General features: G+C 34.0%; 2 protein-coding genes across 2 annotated transcripts; one reads left to right on the forward strand and one right to left on the reverse strand.

Annotated features, from left to right (window-relative positions):
• The first annotated feature begins 4,730 nt into the window (after nt 1-4,730).
• LOC126694316 (nudix hydrolase 10-like) lies at nt 4,731-11,551 on the forward strand. The gene is made up of 9 exons (XM_050390505.1): nt 4,731-4,885; nt 5,848-6,054; nt 7,859-7,924; nt 8,459-8,596; nt 9,132-9,209; nt 9,298-9,348; nt 9,443-9,477; nt 10,528-10,636; nt 11,249-11,551. The coding sequence occupies exons 2-9, from the start codon at nt 5,890-5,892 to the stop codon at nt 11,459-11,461; spliced, it is 855 nt and encodes a 284-aa protein (XP_050246462.1). The 5' UTR covers nt 4,731-4,885; nt 5,848-5,889; the 3' UTR covers nt 11,462-11,551.
• A 5,379-nt stretch (nt 11,552-16,930) lies between these two features.
• Nucleotides 16,931-18,513, reverse strand: LOC126694317 (fasciclin-like arabinogalactan protein 1). Its single transcript, XM_050390506.1, has one exon. The coding sequence runs from the start codon at nt 18,391-18,393 to the stop codon at nt 17,155-17,157; it is 1,239 nt and encodes a 412-aa protein (XP_050246463.1). The 5' UTR covers nt 18,394-18,513; the 3' UTR covers nt 16,931-17,154.
• Nucleotides 18,514-19,827: the final 1,314 nt, after the last annotated feature.

A 19,827-nucleotide genomic window follows, 5' to 3' on the forward strand; every position in this document is an offset into this window, starting at 1 on the left:
TACAAGCTAGTATATAATAATAGGTGAAACTGAGAGAAACTCCAATTAATATTTCAAATTAGAGTTATAATTTTGCGCCATGTGTCCTAAATAATTTATTCTTAAAGAGTTTTATTTCTTAATTTTAGAATCAAATGTGGGACCGTATCATAAATATTCATCCAAGTGAGTTATTAAGTATAAAAACTAAAGAGTCTAGAATAAGTGAATCGTTAAAAAAAAAAAAAGGTGCTTCACAATAATTTAAAAAAAAGGACAATTTACATTTTATACCTAATAATATCCTTACAATTTTTTTTAAAAAGTTAACAAAATATAAATATAACTATCAATAGTATTTAAATTATATATATAGAAATTATATTATGCATCTTATTGTATATCTTTAAGTGTATCCATGCATATGCATGGAGTTACAAGTTAGTATTACTTTTATTATACACAACATGACCTCAGTTGTAGTGGGAAAAAAAATTGTATCATTAGATTTATCACAAAGAGAGATGCTACGTTCATAACATTTTCACAATATTTTCATAACAAATCATAAGTGGTTAGTTGTTATTGGTTCTAATTTAAACCTACCATTGAAATTACTTTTCTACCCCACCAATAACAACTTGTAACAACCTACCATATAAGATTTGTTGTGAAAATGTTGTGAACATAACATTTCTCTATTGCAAAAGGGGTTGTTAAGAATGTTGCTCAAATTCATTATTGTTCTTGCTTTGAATATTAGAAGTTAGGATATAATGGTAAATTTGTTCATATCCCCTCATATGTGTACTTTGGATTTTGGGTACATGAAGACCAAAATTGAACCGTATTTAATGGTGCTTGTGGGTCGGTTTAGACTCAACTATTAAACGAGCAAAATCTTAAATACAATAATGTGTTTGTGGACAAACTTGTGAGCATGAAGATCGATTTAACTATTGAGTTTAATTTTATTATATTTTTATACTTTGTACTTTTGCTTAAAAATATACTTGTATAGACTAGAGATTGAATTGTATAAGTTTGTGAGTAGGTTCATATGATATCAAATTATTATTTGTAGTTCATCGATAATTTAATTAGTCCATTCATGATAAAAATTCAATGATTTGTGAATGAATAAAAAATTTTAGACATTGTTTTACTATATCCAATCTTGAACATGTAATATTGTTTTTTGTATTGAACTCGAGCTAGATTCTTGTTCAAAATTAAATTAGATTAATAAGATGTAATTTTTAATACTTGACTCAGCTTGGATAGATTAAAGACTTATAAATACCAAAAACTATCTCTTTGTGATTCCTTTGTAGGGATATCACAGCATGTGGGCTTTAATTGATTTGGCAATCCACCTCTTCCTTAACTTTTTCCCCTTATCGTTTGTGTTGACTTGCCAAATCAACAAGCCTACTGAAACCAACATGTAGCAAAGTCCCAATATGCCCATATGAGTGGGTACAAACTACAAAGTGGCTCATTTTTCAACTCAATATGCTCATATCGGGTGATAAATCGATACTTAACTCAACCGAACTCGACCCCTTGAACGCCGACCTATACTAATTATATCATAATTGAATTAAGATATGCCACTCATTGCACTTCTCATCTTAGAAAATGTTTTGGGTCAAATGCGATGTAGGAGTCAATTTTTGTATAGGTGGGAATCAGTTTTATTGGATGAAAAATGAGCAAGTGAACAGATGTATAGGTGGGAATCAATAATTGTGCACGTGTTTTGACTCATAATTTTGTAAGACTCTTATGAGATATTGTTTAATAACATGTTGTACGCCCTTATGGATGTGAGACTATGATAACGATGGTCATCACTCGTTTGAAAAAGAAAGAAGAAGACTCAAAGTAATCTGTTTAGACTGACCAACCAAGACTAACACAAATAATGTCAATTCTATAATCGATATTGATAGCCCCACACCCACACACACGCTACACTTTGCATGTGACAAACTGTAAGTAATAACTAAATATCTACAAAATAATAGGTTAGTAAAAAAAATTGTATGGTGTAGACTCATTGACACTAAGCTTGTAAGAACATCCATATTGGTAGAGCCATAAATTTAGCAATATGACTCCATAAAAAGCTATTTTATCTATCTTATATTTTCACTTTACAAAACACCAAACATCAGCTATTTTATCTATCTTATATTTTCACTTTACAAAACACCCAATATTAGTGGTTTTATTTTAGTTTTTAACACAATAAAATAATATAAACAACACAATAAAATAATATATCGACTATAATAAAATAATATATTCACCACAAAAGAATGTAAACATGTGAATAAAATAATATTTAATATAAAACAGTGTGAACACACAATTTAATAATACTTCTCTTTTTTTTTTTTTTTTTTAATCTATGAGCTATAGTGCACAATCACTTTTGGCTGTATACTGTAGCTATAGATCTAAATTATTTGGGTTTGGCTCCACCAATGTAGTCATAAATTTGTATTTGGTGGTGCTAAAAATAGCCATATAGCTTTTTAGCACCACCAATACTAATGCTCTAAGCGACTGATAGTAAAGATAATACCATCTATATTATTCAAGCCCCGAGTAGAAAAATGCCCTTGAATTTTAACCAATAAGGTTACTTCTTTCATTATAATAGTATTAATTAAATCCAAATATTCGCCAATAAATAAAATAATATTTTTTTATAAAATGGAAAACAAGAAAAATAGAGAGAGAAATGTTATGTCCATAACATTTTTCACAACAAATTTTAAGTGTCAGGTTGTTACTAACTGTTATTAGTGGGTAAAAAAGTAATTTTAATGGTGGTTTCAAATTAGAATTAATAACAATTTAAACCTTAGGATTTGTTGTGAAAAATATTTAAGATCAAATGCAAATATTTTGGGTGGGAGAGTCAATTTTGTATAGGTGGGAGTCAAATTTATTGGATGAAAAATGACCAAGTGAACATATGTATATATGTATAGGTGGGAATCAATAATTGTGCACGTATTTTTAGTCTTTTCACTCACATAATTTTGTAAGACTGTTATGAGAAAATTGTTTAATAACATGTTGTAAACCCTTATGGATGCGTGACTATGATACGATGGTCATTTGAAAAAGAAAGAAGAAGACTCAAAGTAGTCTGTTTAGACTGACCAACCAAAACTAACATAAACAACGTCAATTCTATAATCAGTAGTGCGCGCTGGCCCCTCACACAAACACATATTACACTTTCCATGTGACAAAATGTATGTAAGTAATAGATATAAAATGATGGATTCATGTAAGTTTGTCACATAAGTTAATTGTGGCAGATAATTGTGGCAAAGTATATGCATTTGTATGCGACTAGGGCTGGCTTTATAGTATAGACAAATGAGGCGGTTGTCAAAGGCCCCCAAGTAAAAAGAATGCCCCTAAATTTTAACTGATAGGGTTATTTCTTTCATTATAATAATATTAATTAAGCTAAAATATTAGCCAAAAAATAAAATAATATTCTTTTATCAAATGAAAAACAAGAAAAAAAAAAAAAAAAAAAAAAAAAATGTTATGCCCACAAAATTTTTTACTACAAATTCTAAGTGACAGGTTGTTACTAATTATTATTGGGGGCCAAAAAGTAATTTAAGTGATGAGTTTAAATTAGAACTAGTAACAACTAACAACTTAATACTTGGAATTTGTTGTGAAAGTTGTATTTCTTAAAAAAGAAAAGAAAAAAAAAAAGAGTAATACAAAAAAAAATTTCATAACAGTTGAGTTAATAAACTTTTGCTAGTTTTCATCTAGGTTCACAATTAACATCACATTTTTATTTATCATTATTAATCTGCCACATCAACATCAACATGTGTGAAAATATTTATTGAATTTTTTGTCTAGATTTTCTATAAATAAAAAAGTGATTTATGTTAATTAGTAATTTTGCATTTGAAGCAAGAGAATACAGTTTAAGTAATATTTAATTTAAAAAAATATATATTGAAATGTATAAAATGTCTTTGGTTTTCGTCTTTTACCTCTAAATGCATCAAATCACCCCTATGTGTATGTGTGACACTAACATTATTATTATTATTATTATTATTTTCTGTAGGAACTCATTGACACTAAGCCATGTGACAGTAAAAATAATACCTCATATACCATTGAGGCATTGATGAAACTATCATTATGGACAAAATGCATTCGTTAAAGTTATACTGTTTTTTTTTTTTTGAGAGAGAGTTTCAATTTATGGCGTCTGCTCCTAATAATAACTTTTTATCATCAGATTAAAACACCAATCAGTTTTTGATGTAGGCGGGGATTGAACCCAAATCTCTAATACAACTATCAGAGACTTTATCAATTGAATTAACTGAAACCTACTAAAACTATACTATTTAATTTGCTTAACTCCTGCCATCAAACCAGGTTTGATGGTGCATTATTGTTCTATACTCGACCCACACCACACACGGGTACACTCACCAACCCTACCGCGTCCGGTTCCTGACTCACTCCTTCCTCCACGTAACCAAGATAAAAAAAAGACACACATGGGCGTGTCCCGGCGGCTAAGTGAAAGTGGGACCCATCTGACATATTTGGAGAGAGGAGAGATCCCATTGGTTCTCCAAACCCAGTGGGAATAACGTCACCACGCACTCTCTCTCGTGTAGAGTAGTTTTCCCCGCATCGTATCACCGACTCAACCTCTCCACCCTTTATAAATACTTACAGCCACACGACCCTTAACTTCAACGTTCGCTTTTTGCGCACACCCTCACGCACGCAAAAAAAAACAAAAGAACTCTCCAGAATCTCAATAATCTTCTATACAACTCTCTCTCTCTCTCTCTCTCTCTGCATTTCTTTCCGAGTTTGGCACTAGGTAAGTACTTTTTGTCAGTACTTTGTTTTATTTATTCATAATATATATGAAATTATGGGTTCTTTGGTTGTAAATATGTTGTTTTTATGAATCATTTATTGGATTCTGTTATTGGGTTTTTATTTTTTAGCTATTTTCTTTAGTGGGTCTTTTTTAGTTTCAAGAATTTATTATTTAATTAATACAAATGCTGGACTGGCTGTGACCTGACCAATGAAATACCATTTGTTGTTATCATATTATCGGATTCTGTTTCTGTTGTTGTTTTTGATGATGATGATGTTGTGAACCAGTAGAAGTTGTTGTTTTTGTTTTTGTTAATGGGTTTTCAATTTGTTGATTTTAGGCTAAAATGTATTTGTTATCTCCGCAATTTGGTGTAAGTTGGATTTTTTTTTTTTCCTCTCTTAATTTTAAAAAGTTGGAACTTTTGGCGGGCAAAAGAAGAAAGGACAGAATTGTCACTTTATTTTATTTTTAAAAAAATTCAATAGTTACAGCAAAAAATGGTTTGCTTAGGATGTCTTTGATAAGAGCACCAAAAATATTAGTTGAGCTACAAAACTTTTAGCTATTTTTTAAAATATTTTTAAAACATCACTAATATATGTATATGTAAATTTTAAAGATGAAAATCGAACTTGGACAAAGTTCCGTTTTTGTATTTCGTTCTCAATTTGTTGCTTTAGACTTAGATATAATTTTTGTCTATGAAATTTAGTATAAGTTCGGTTTTTGTCTTTAAATTTAAAATTTTGCAAATTTTGGAGGGAAATAGACAAAATAACTAGATTGATACTTTTTCTTTTAAGGACAAGACTACATAAATATATATATTTTTAAAATTTTAGCTTAGATTGGTTGAACTAAAAGAATTAATTGGAAGCTAAACAATATGTTGTTTATTGTGGTGTGTGGAAGTGAATGATGATTTTTTTTTTGAGTTATCTATTTTATTTCAGGCGGTAGGATCATATTTGTGACTTTGGTTTGTGGTTGGTACCATGATGGTTTCAAACAAAGTGTGTGAAAATGGAGGTGAGCATGTTGGGTTGCTGCCGGCAACTAACGATGACCATGGAGGGGTCATTGTAGATATAGAGGAGGCCATGGATGCTAAGGTGTTTGTTACTTTGCTTAGAGATTCAATCTCCAAATGGAGGCAACAGGTTGTTGTTTCTTATGGACCCCCTTTACAATAAATGAGCTTTGTTGCATTACTTCGATGAATGGTGTGAACGTTTGTTTCAATTGCTTGTTGTGTCTAACAAATTTTATGTACTAAATATAAGCATCTTGGTATAGAGTTTTGTTCAATTTTTTTTAATGAGTAGTACATGATAATTTTATTCTTGACATTTTTGATGGGGGGGGTTCAAATGTTATGCATGATTGCACGTTAATGAATGATTTTGTGGCATTGGAGAGACTGTTGTACTGCCTTGAAGATTGGTTCACAAAAATCTCTATGGGATTCTTTTGGTGATGGATTCAAGTTGTGATTCTTTATCTTCTTTACTCCTATAGCTTCGTTTGATGCCATTTGACAAATGGCATATAGGGTGTTTCTGAATCCCAAAAATTGGGCACTAACGAAAGCCACATTGAAGTAGATAGGTGGAAGGCAGATTCTCTGTATATGTGAGTTAGATTCTTAAAATGGTCTCTCATTTGCTAATCATGCTTTTACTAGAGTCCATAATCATTTTAAGGTGCAAAATTGGAATACAACACTATTTTATTTCTTCTGGTGACAACACATATGGTAGTGCTACAACCTCCCTAGTAGAAATGCCAGGGAGAGGTTGTCCTTGCCATTGTGACTGAGAAAGGAAGGCAAAAAGTATATATCAAAATTCATTGGTAAGGGTTTCTCTTGAATGTACATAACATAGTACACAGAATATATATTTTTTTTCTTACCACATATTTTCTTGATTTTATTATAAATACTAAGTGTTCACTCTTGAACTGATCTGTACATGGGGTTTGCTACCTAGTGCTTCTCATTCTTAAGTTGGAATCTACCATTACTATTATGGAGTCAGATGTATCTGATGCTAATTATCTTTTGAAGTATGGTATTTGAAGTTAAAAGTGTTTTAACTCTTGAAATCTAAAGCTTTCACAGAATGAATCTAATATGTGTCTTAGTAAGACTGATTCAGTAGATGTAAACCACTTTGCCAAGTGCTCACATGGCATTGTAGGCGTTTGTGATGTTACCAAAGAGTGGATAGGTTGCTATATCCAAAGATTCCAAACAAGACCCTGACAGTATAAAGTAATTAACACTAAGTTTCTATGAGTTACAACCTGGAGTGTTCGTCAAACCAGAAAAGGACCAGCTAACGGGTTATCAGTCAGATTGTTGGGTGAGCCATGGTTGCACTGTAATTGAAAATTCAAGATTGACACAAACTAAATAGCCAGTGTGGTGGTTAGGACAAAAGAAACTTGTAGTAGGAAAAGAGGATCAAATTGTATTTGTGGCAGCATTTTGTTTTTGTTTTTATTTTATATTGACTTGTGCTAGGTTAAAAGGCATAAATATAAAAGAGGAAAAGCTGCTATATACAATTAGAGTAACAAATACAACTCAAACAAGAGCCTTAGTTGTTGGTTAAAGCATAAGCCAGTCCACATATAGCCCAGGGTCAACATAATACTTGACCCTTTTGTATTAACTTGGATGAATGTAACTGGATGGTTCTGATGAAACTCATTGCAGGTTCAATTTGGTGTCAAATGGTTTGAAATAAAGTTTGACAAAAATTGATCTAATGGTATAAACCAGCATGAGTTTTAAACTATTGTTAAGTTAATGATCTTCACAATTACATGGTTTTTACTTTTCTTTTTGAAATTTATTTGTAAGTATTAAGTTGTCAACTACACAGATTCTTATCCGTTGATGAAAATAAAAGTATTTTTCTTTGCTAGCTTTGATTAATTTTTTAATATACTTTACAGGGCAAGAAGGGCATCTGGATTAAATTACCGATTGGACTTGTAAATCTTGTTGAACCTACAGTCAAGGTAATCATCGTCTGCCTCTAAAGAACATAGTGTTAACAAACAAGTAGTTGCCAAAAGTGGGTGTCAAATTACCCCCATGAGCATCTCAATGAACGTTCCTTTGACTTGAACCAACCATGTTGAATCTGCCACCAATTACATAAGTAATATTTTATAAAGATTAGAAAGAATCAGTGTCATACTTTATTTTCATTTTTTATTCAGTTTTCTTTGTTTAAAGTTGAGGTTTTGATGTTCTGTTATTTAAACAGTGCATGAGCTTGGTGCTTAATTAAGGCCTAGAAGCATCATCATCATGATGGACTCGTGGTCTTGGGACACTTTCTCTTCTTTTTTATTTATTTATTTTTTAATGTTTTGATACTCTTGTTGACACTTTTTATTTTTAAAATGAAAGAGTAAAGTTGAACAGATAATTTTTTCTCTATTTCTTTTTTTCAATATTCTTCCAATTTGAAGATCAAGTTCTCAATCATGGTTTGTTGATTGATGCATATTAATTTCTCTTTTGTGCATCTGTCATAATGGTGGCAGGAGGGATTTCGGTACCACCATGCCGAGCCAACTTACCTGATGTTGGTTCGCTGGATTCCTGAAACCACTGATACTATTCCTGCAAATGCTTCACACCGAGTAGGTATTGGTGCTATTGTCTTGAATGATAAAAGAGAGGTAGGTACTTCCTCTGAAGTTACTGGTATTTCTCCTATTTTTTTTGGATAAACATACATCATAAGTCATAGAAAATGTCCTCCATGGTACATTTAAACACTGGTCACAGTCAACAGATTGAAATTTATAACACTGGTTCTAACATTCACAAGAATTATTTTCTTCCGAGCTATTTTGGTTGCTGGAACAGAATAAAGTAATATCTAAAAAAGTGCCTTATGGTTATCTTTGAGTAATGGCCATGATTGACATGGATTATATTCATAATTCATTTATATAATGGTGTGAAGCAATCTAACCAGATCTCAATACCATATACAGAGCTTGCTCTCATTTTATTGACATGATGTTTTTACGAACTCTGGTACTTCATTGTAATTTCACTTTTGTTCTCATTTTCTCTTGATTATTGGTTTGACTCTTTTCAAAGTTGGTTCTTGTCTTAAAGTAGGTTCACCAGTATTTGCTTTATTACAAATTTTAACTCTTTTTATTCTCCTATATTGCTGATTTTGAATCTCTCTCTATGTGCTAGTTGCTTGTAGTTCAGGAAAAAAGTGGTAAATTGAAAGGAATGGGTGTGTGGAAAATCCCTACTGGGGTTGTTGATGAGGTATTTTCCTTAACTAATCTGATTTTACATTATTTGAAAGCCAAACGCATTTTGTTACCAGATATTAAAGGAGCTCCTTAATCTGCAGGGTGAGAATATTAATGAGGCTGCTGTAAGAGAAGTAAAAGAAGAAACAGGAGTAAGAGTTTTATATCAATAAATGCTGTTCATACTTTCTAAGTTATTTATTGTTATGATGGTTGTATTAAGATGAAAGGTTTTTACTGCTTCAGATTGATGCAAAATTTTTGGAGATACTGGCATTCAGGTATAAGTTCTTATTGTCTCAAATATTCCTTTCACCATGTATTTAATATCAGCAGTTATAGATGGTGTTGTATCGTATAAGATACAGATCATGATCAGGAACTGAGCCACAAAACCACCTCTTATTCATACTTTTGTGCCATTATCTTTTGCTTTCTGGGTTACAATAAAAAATGAGGTGATGGATAGGTTTGGAGTTGGGCAGTGGTAGTCCCATGTGTCAAGTCTATAAACACCCAACATGAAATAGGCTTCACCTTACCAATAATTTAGTTCTAATTAAAACAAAGAAATTAAAAGTTAGTTTCTGGTCATGACTGTGAAATCCAGTGACCAGTTGTGACAAGTTTGGCTGTATTGGTATTGGACAAGGTTTCTATATCGAATTTTTCTTAGATTTGAGTTACATTCCATCTAGCCTTTGGGCCTTATCTTATAAGGTTATGGGTTCCATTGGGTTCGGTCAGTCTTAGCTTTCAAATGCCAACATGAAGAAGACTCGGTCATCAATGGAATTCTAAATTTGTAATAGCTTGGTTTCTGTCTTTCTGGCCCAAAAGATATTCCTTCAATGGCAAATCTTAATTTTTTTCCTGCCCATGAGCTCCATCTCAAAATACACTTTCTCCCCTCATACGAATGAGTTGAAAGGTGACATTATATATACAAAACCCATTGGGTGCATGTAACTTACCAACAAAAAATAATCTCACTTTTTTGGTTCAAACGTAAAATCTACTATCAAATTTTTAAGAAGTTCAACTGAAATCAACAAGCTTGCCAAGTGTTAGTTCGATGCAACACCCAAAGAAAGTCAACAAATTCTCAATTAATTTTGGAGTTAGTGACTTGGATTTATTTTCCTCTACCACTCCGCTCCATCTTGCTATGTCTGTTGATAAGTCTCTTACTGTAATGAACATGAACCTTCTGGATTTTGCAAAGTTCTTGTATAATCTATCTAAAGTAGTCTACAAATCTTGTAGAAGTTACCCTGATGCATTCATTTCTCTCTCTCTCTCTCTCTCTCTCTCTCTCTCACATCTTACAGGCAATCACACAAGTTGTTCTTTCAGAAGTCGGATCTATTTTTCATTTGCATGATGCATCCTCTGTCCTCAGACATAAAGAAGCAAGATCTTGAAATTGAGGCAGCCCAGGTAAATCTTGGTTGACAGTGTTATGTGACATATTATATATAACAACCAGGAAATAAAATGTTTAAATCTATAGTTTTACACTGCTTGTAACAAAGTTCTTCCTACAACAATCTTAGCTTCATTAGCCTATAAAACAATTCAATCCCCAACGCTTTCAAAGTATTGTATTTGACAAGGAAGAACTAATAATTCTGGAAAACAATTAACAAGGACTTGAGCTCAAATGAAGTGTGGACTTGAGCGCGTTGTTCCACACATACACACAGAGCCCATGGAGGTGTCAGCTATATATACTTATCCCCATGAAGATCCTTAGGCAGTATCAACTCAAAAGCTTAAATTATCATTGATGTCCTTTTTTCTTGGCTTCTAGGTTGCCAGTGAGTTTTCCTGCAACTTAGATGGGTCCTTTGGATCAGCTATCTATCTACTTTTATCAGCTTAAAAAATCTGTGCCGAGATCAGATGCTTGCAAGATCTGTCAATGTGGATTGCTCCCTTTAGCTGCTCTGATGTGAATGTTCCTTTGTTCTGATAGTTTTTATGAGCCCGCTTTCAAAATGCATGTCATAACTGACTGTTGTTGGCATGGTTGACATTTTTTCTCTTCAGTGGATGCCGTTTGAGGAATATGCAGCCCAACCTGTTGCCCAGGATCATCAGCTTTATAAGTACATTGCTGAACTATGCTTGGCAAAGGAACAGGGTGACTACACTGGCTTATCACCGGTGCCTATAACTTCAATTTTCCACAAGGATTTGAGTTATTTATATTTGAACAGCCAACATCTGAACCAGTCCCCGGTTTCTTCTGATCAATCTTAGACAAGAATACAATTGATATTTGTTGTATCAATTCCCTATCACTCTATAATATTTGATTATGTGAATGAATAAATATTCCTCTTTGCTCCATGACCAAAACTGGTAAATTGCATATGCTTTTTTTTTTTCTTCAATGTTTTTCTATTCTATATGGACGACATAAATCAGGCGTTTCATTAGCCTCTCTTGAGTGCAAGGTGTAACTTGGAAGGGTTTATAAGCTTCGTCTTTGTAAGAGCTAAATGGCTGAAAAGACTGTTTAGTGGTCCTTAATTAATTAGGATTAGGGCTTTTGTTGGGTTGAGCTGAGAAAATCCTACTTTATGTTGTACTGTTCAATGTATTGACAGCACCAAACAACAATTAAATCTTATTGCCAAAATTTTAGATTAATGCTGAAGTCACAACTTATATCATAACTCATTCATGTGATGAGTTGTGATTGGTAGAGGGATGATGGTGGGTCCATGTGGAGACATCTTTCTACCAATCACAACTTGCCACGTGGACGAGTTGTGACATCAGCATAACTCAAAGTTTTAGGATCGGTTATTGAATCTCAACAAATTAGTTAAGGTCAACCACATGTATTCCTCTTTACCATTCTATCTTATCTAAAGTCTAAAGTATAATCTTTATTACCACATCCATTCTTGACAGTATTTAGGCCTTTAAAGATAGAAAAGAGAAGGAAAATGGATAAAAGAAACTATGTTGTCCTTATGTAGAGTGTAGAACTAAGCCACTTGTACACCATTATGAGAGATGGTCTGCCATGCGGCACCTAATCCGGGATGCAGAAGAAAATGTTGAAAGATCCAAAAACATATTAGGCGCAGGGGGTGACAAAACTGAACAAGTGTGTAGCGTAGAATCATCCAAATCCTTTATAGCTTCCTACACACCTAGCCTCTGTTATCCAAGTTCTCTTTTTGAATATTCTACTCAGTAGAAAAGAAGTATGTTTTTAGCAAAAAAATTGTTTCTTATTGCAATTTGGTTATCATTCCCTAACCTTGGTTATGTAGCATCAGGGAAGGTTTCTAAAGATGCCATTCCTACACCAATTTGTCAGTATCCGTATCAATGCAATACACCACCCCCACCTATCTCTGGCTATCCTTCACCGCCACCCCCACCGCTTTCAGACTACTCACTGCCACCGCCGCCGCCGCCACCTGCTCAAGGAAAATGCCCACCAACACAGGGTGTTCAGTGCTGCCAGTCCCCTCCTCCCAGCACTTACCAGTACCCTCCTCCCACCTATGAATATGTTCCTTATAATAACTTCTCTGCTTCAACTCCTTTGCCAACCCCCTTCTTTTCCATTGTAATATCAGTATTTTCCTTTGCGGTTTTGCCTTAGGGGTGAACATGTGTGTTTTCAGGTCTTACTGTTTACTAGAACATATGTTTTCTGAATTGGAAATAGCTTGCAATAAATTAAGCCTTCTCTGTTGTTATCAGTACTGATATTAGCTATTAGTGTTATTTTCAACTTCTTTAATCACCATAAATAATATCTCTCTTTTTTTCTTTTTTCTTTTTTTTCTTTCTGCCTGTTTTCATAATGTCTACTATGGATGGCTTTTGTGTTTATATTTGATCATCATGCTCTTTTTCTTTTTCTATTTTTGGAAAATTATTAGTTTATATTTCACTCTTCATGTAAAAATTACATTGTAAACTAAATATTATATACTATTCATACAAGTGTATAATTTACATTATCAGTAAATGTAAACCAATAATTGTTTGTGTGTGGGTGTGTGTTTTGGCCGTTTATCTGTGAGAGAAAGGTGTTGGGACAAAGGGGTTTAAGGCTCTGCCATGCAGCAGGAAGAGCCAGTGTATATCCTCTGAGTGGCATATTGTTTGTCCTACACGAGGGGCTTGAAGCGGTTTCCTTGGATTTAAATTGCTATTGTCTCTTTCTTTTAGTCTTTGTCAAAATGACATTGACAAGCACCTCAACGTTATGGAAGGAAATACTTATCTCTTTACATAATCTATTTATTTATTGTTGCATCACGTGCTACCAACGGAATTCGTGTAAAGCCGTCCACATTCCAAGTATAAAAGATTCCGCTATGGCTCCTCAAAAAAAAAAAAGGAAAAAAAAAAGAGATTCCGCTATCACTACTTTCAAATAGTCCATTAATTAAGCGTATCCGCTAACCAGACCTATTAATTAAACATTAATTTACACTATATTTTTGTTATCAAAATTTCTTAAATAATATTTTAATCAGACCTATTTGCTAAAACATACCTATTGCTAAAACATCAGTCTACACACGAATTATAAACAAGCTTGAGTTATTTTTTTTGTTCTTCCTTTTTAGTATGGTTTTCATCTTTCAATTTGAAGAAATATGATTTTTCATATAAAAACAGCTCTTGGTGATTACTAAATCGATTAGGTCTACAGGAATGATGAGGTAATTAATTCATTTTTTTTTTAAGGCTAGAAGGTGAGATAATTGATTAGATCCATTACAAAAAAATCTATAACTTTTGCTACAACTTTCTTACGTGAAAAATTCTGATTGGCTTCTAACTACTCGCTATTTTCACATAAATCCTTTACTTTTTTTCTATCACCATTAGCCATGGAAAGAGTTGCAGCAAAATTGTAAACTTTTTTGTTTGTGGTACTAGATTTTTTGCAATAGCCACAACTCTCTTAATGAAAATGCTTGCTTTATCATTGAAATTTGGATTTTCTTTTTCTTTTTTAATTCGTGAAGTGGGCATTGCCCTTTTATAAGAGGCAGAGTTTGAATACCCCCTCTCTCATGATCCCATCGTTAAAAGAAGGGTCACTGACTTGGAATAACATTTTCATGAAGCTTGTACTGCCGACAGTGGACAGATATGCATGCCTTTTGTGTTTTTTTTGCTTTTCTTTGAGCCAATGAAGGTATCTTTTGTGGTCCTTAAACACTATATGCGTGATACATGCCTGTGATAAGGACATGGTGTGTGATAGAACATGAGCTGCCTTTACTCATAGCTAGCAACACTGTTGGTATTTCATAGATCACACAAAGGATTCAGGAACATGCTAAATCACACATCACACATCACACATCACACATCACACTTTGTGAATCACATGGTCCTCAAAGGATACGCATAGCCTAAAAGGAACATGTTGTGTGAAGGAACGTGAGCTTGCCTATTCTTATATGAAGCCTAATAAATAGATATTAATAATAGATAACAAATGAAGAACAAATCAGTAACTCTCTCCACAGCTTATCTATATCTACTCTTGAACTCTATTACTTGGTTTCTCATATCATGTCAATTACACAAGAAAGTACTAATATTTTTCATTTCTCTTAATTCTCACACTAATTTTCATGGCATTTTTTTCTACTGATGCGGTTTCTAATACAATGTCAACTACCAAATAACACATTCCTAACAATTTTAGCAAAAATACATAAGTAAATAACAAATTTCTAGGAATGTATTCATTATGTTGAACAAGATTTTTGCCACATTAGTACATTGTCTCTTATTTCCTAGTCTGGTTTATCAGTTCTCTCACAGTTGAACCAAGGGGTTCATTGGCACAGCAGCCTGAGATTTTAATTTATCATTTTGAAGACTCAACTTTCTAGCTGTAATCATGTGAATCATTTAAAGATGTGATAAAGATCAGAATCCATTGTCATTGACACAAAATTAGAGACTGCATTACTATTGTTGCTTCTTATGGAAGGATAAGAGTTCCTATAGGTTTTCTTCTCAAAAACAGATAAAACTTCAATTCCGTAAAGAAAAGATAACATTTCCATTTAAGATTATTTTCCTCCAACACCTAGGCCTGTGTGATGCATTATGACAGACAGGACTAAGAAACTTATGGTGTGAGACTGAGAGATCTCCAAGTTTCAAAGGGTCCAAAAACCAAACTCTTGTTTGTGTTGTAGAATGCAACATTACTCATGCTTTTTCTCTAATGTTTTTAATCTTCCAAATTTTCAAATTGAAAAGGGAACAGATAGAGAAATTTACAATATGAACTCCGATGCAAAAACTGGGTGCACTTGTTGCAGAATGCAAAAATTTGACTTACTAATGAAGTTACAAAATGAAATCCTAGCTACAGAGAGAAATTTACAAAATGAACTCCAATGCAATAACATCACTCATGCTTATGCTTTAAAAAAAAACTCAGGTATTTCTTTAATGCACCAATTATCAATATTTTCTTATCTACAGATTTTTAAAAAAACTCACGATACAGACACATGTCCAAAATTGCCCAATTTTCTACATTGTATCTTGTCCAGTGCTCCAATGCGCTCACTTTTTCTAGATATAAGTATACTTTTGGCCACCTTCCACAAAATAAGCAAAAAGCTAATCCAAAGTGCTCAAACTTCAAACCAGACAAGAGAACTCACAAGAAAAAGCTACCCATGATAAGACAAAAAGTGCAATAATTAGTGTTTACCTTTACCATTAAGATTTGCACCATCATGGAACTTCAATTATCAATAATTGAGTTGCTAAGTGTCCAAAGTACATTATTGATAATTATCAATTATTGATAGTCTACCTTTGCCCTTATGATTTTACACTATCATGAAAATCCCATGCAAGCAGTCACTCAGTGTGGCGGTGTACTTCAATTATATCAATAATTGACTTGCAAAGTGTTCAAACTTCAAACCAGACAAGAACTTACCTAAAGATCCTACCCATGATCTGATGATCAGAAACAGAAGTACAATTGTTGGAGTTTACCTTCGCCCTTAAGATTGACCTATGATGAAACTCTCATGCAAGCAAGCAAGCAAGCAATCAATCAGTGTGGTATTGTACTTCAAATATCAACAATTGACTTGCTAAGTGTTCAAACTACAAGCTAGACAAGAACTTAGCAAAAAAACCTACCTATGATAAGAAACAAGTACAATTATTAGTGTTACCTTCGCCCGGAAGATTTACTGCAACTCCCACGCAACTCCACATAATTAAAAAAAAAAAAAAAAAAAAAAAGGTATCTACGCCGTAATTATAAACACATGGCCCATGGGATTCACATATATGTGTTACACTGACACATAAAAGATTAAGATCCTTCAGAATTGTTAGGTAACTCTCCCATAGATTTCTGAAAATTCTATCCATCCATTTCAAACAATTTAACTAGATACTAATATAATGGTGAAATCAAATTTATTAAAATATTAAGGATACCGTAAAATCCAATTCTATTAGCATACTCTTTGCGACAAAAAATATACAAAATAACAAAATCTATCGACACAACATTGCATACTTTTTTCGCAATTGCTCGTATGATAAGGTGTGATTAGTGGATAATAAAAATAGTATAAGCTACGAAGCACGAAGCGATATGAATTTCCTTCCTCACCAATCACAATTTTCCACTTCTTGATAATAATTAAATTAAATAAACCTATTGTATATAGATAATTAAACATTAAAAAAAAATCATAAAATCTCTTCAAACATCCACCAATAAAAATCCAACTACAAATGTTTGAAATTCTTTCCGAGAAAGAAAAAAAAATGCACACACACTAAAAAAAGAAAGAAACTAAAACAAACTAGAAAAATTAAATCACTATCTCTCTTATTCTGTTCCTCAATAAATACCAAATTATAAATAAAAAAAACTGGGAACCAAAAAAAAAAAAAAAAAACACTTACAACATTGTCTTCACAATCCACCACACACAGACAATCAACGACCCAAACCTCGCGCCGTCGAATCTAACGGATGCGTTCTGATCCGCCACCTGATCCGCCGCATCGTCAGTCGGAGACGGAGAGTCCGCTTCGTCCGACGGAGATGGTGCCTTCTTCGACTTCTTCGTACTCGGCTTGGGAGAATCCGCGGTCACATCTGGAGCCGGAGCCGGCGCCGGAGTATCAGCCTGGGCCTTAAACAGCTCCTTCGGCTGCAAAACCTTGTCAACCGTGTAGATCGCGATCGGCTGCTCGTCGATCAAAGTTCCGGTGATCTTCGCCGTCACGACCTTCGTCTTCAACGTCACGTCCATTCCGTCATTCTGCACAGTGAAATCGAACTTGCTCGCTCCGTCAGTGGCCAGCGTGTTCATAACTCCGTTGTTCGACTTCAACATTGCCATAGACTGATAAACCGGAACGCCGTGGTACTCAAGTAACGCCGTTTTCCTCGCCGCCGTCAAATTCTTGTACTTCGGCAAAAACGCCTTGAAAGCGTCGTCAACTGGACAAAACACCGTCAATCCACCTTCGGCACTGCTCTCAAAGGTCTTCTCGGCGTCCACGTCAGCAATAAGAGTGTCGGCGAAGACTTTGCAACCGTGAGCGGACATGACGGCGGTTATGTTCGTTTCGGCCGGACCGGGAGCCGGAGCCGCCGCCACGTCAGACGGGAGGACCTTGCTGATCTGGATGACGGAGATATTGTAGGGGATTTCTTTGACAGATTTGACGAAATAGGTGTTGATCTGGTTATTGTTGTCCTCGGGGGAAAAGCCGACCTTTCCGCCCTTGAGGTCGGTGATGTTGACGAAGCCGGAGGAGCCAGGGGCGGAGCCGGTGGCCTGGAACATGGTGGCGGCCAAGGCGGTGCCGTTGGTGATCTGGTGGAGCTTTTTGGCGCCAAAGTAGTCGAGGAGGACGTGGAGGGAGAGGATGTTCTTGACGGTGTAGATGGAAGGGTGGGTGGAGAGGAGGTCGGACATGGCGGCGTTGTCGACGGCGCAGACGGTTATGGTGGTGTGGCTGTTGATCTCGCCGGCGAGGTGCGTGAGGGAGAGGTAGTGGTTGAAGGTCGAGAACTCAGGGTGGTCGGCGAGTAGGCGCGTGATGTTGTGCGCGTGGGCGTTGGAAATGAAGATGAAAAGGAGGGAAATGGAAAGGAGAGTAACCGTCGTAACTGAACGGAGCTGCATTGTAGTTTTTGAGAAAGTGGAAAGAAAACGGTGGCGTTTTGGGCTGAGAGGAAGTAGCAGTGAGAGCTCTGTGTGTGAGCTCTGAGGGAAGGAGAGAGACAGTGAGGGGAGGGAAGTGAGTGGGGGAGTGTAGTAAGTATAGTGGGCTTAGTGGAAATGAGGCTTGGATTTGGGTTTAATTACAGGTTATGCCATTGGGATTTTGCGTGTGTGTGTTATGTGTTTTTTTTGTTTTGGGGGGACCCACTTTATGTTTTGTTTGTTCTTAGAGTAAGTGAGATTTTAGTCAAGCTAAGAAAATCTCAATGTGATTATTAGGAGGATTCGAAAGGTGTAAGAAAAGCGTGATTTTAAATAACAGATAATGATAAGAAAGAATAGATATACATATATATATATATATATTTATATTTTTTTGAGATTAAAGATTGTTCATTATTATGATAGATGGATAAATAAATTATTATTTAGTTTTATTTTAAAATATACTAAAGTATACTTATATTTTTTTAAAAATAATAAAATATAAAATTTCAAAAAATTGTAGATAAAAGTTAAAAAACAAAAAACTAACTTATGATTTAGGTGCGGTTTGGATTGGACTGAAAATGGCATTTGTGTTTTAAGTTTGCGTTTTCCTTTTCTTTTTTGTTTTCACGCGTTTCAGAGAGTAATGCGGCTACTGTTCATGCAGTAGCAGCAAAGGTTGACTTTTCCACGATAAACAGTGCACCCGTGCATTGTTCATGGACCCACAAATTCCATTTTCAGCAACTTTTTCATTAAAAATAGGTCCCACGGTACTATTCACACATTTAAAAATTATTTTGCTACAGTATTTTCAGTTTCAGTTTTCAGTTTCAACAAAAATAAACTCAATCCAAACAAACCCTTAGTCTCAAACACAAACTTAAATATGTTTAGGTTCATCCATTTAAGTGATTATTTAAGCTTCTTAATAGAGTTTAATGGTTGTTAATGTGGTATTTAAGAAAAGCTTTAAAAGTTTTAAATTTTTAACTAATATTGACATTCCAATGGTATGGTTGTAATGAGAAATATAGAAAATAAAATAGGTAATAAAACAAAGAAAAATTTGTTCAAAATTGAAACAATCCCAATCCTTTTTTATTTTTTTATTTCTCTTCGATAAATTAAATCCAATTACTTTTCAAGTAGAAGTGAATAACAATTTTTATTTGGTAAGCATCATGTCATGTTCGTTAAGTTTATATTCCTTGTTCTTTTGATAATTTTAATTTATTGGCATTATCTTAGTCGGCTTTAGTTAAGTTGATTGCGTAATTAATGGAGCACTTAGAAGTTAGTAAAACATAAACTTCAATAAATTAAATTGTTATCCCCAACCTAATATTTTACAGATGAGGCATTTATTATGCATAGGGTTCGAGATAAATAAGTATTTATTTATTG

Source organism: Quercus robur, chromosome 8 (genome assembly GCF_932294415.1).
Source record: "Quercus robur chromosome 8, dhQueRobu3.1, whole genome shotgun sequence".
Lineage (NCBI taxonomy): Eukaryota > Viridiplantae > Streptophyta > Magnoliopsida > Fagales > Fagaceae > Quercus > Quercus robur.

Coding starts and splice junctions, on each gene's coding strand:
- LOC126694316 (XM_050390505.1), top strand. CDS start 5,890: ATGATGGTTTCAAACAAAGTGTGTGAAAATGGAGGTGAGCATGTTGGG. Junction 7,925..8,458: donor TTGTTGAACCTACAGTCAAG/GTAATCATCGTC, acceptor TAATGGTGGCAG/GAGGGATTTCGGTACCACCA. Junction 9,349..9,442: donor AAGTAAAAGAAGAAACAGGA/GTAAGAGTTTTA, acceptor TTACTGCTTCAG/ATTGATGCAAAATTTTTGGA.
- LOC126694317 (XM_050390506.1), bottom strand. CDS start 18,393: ATGCAGCTCCGTTCAGTTACGACGGTTACTCTCCTTTCCATTTCCCTC.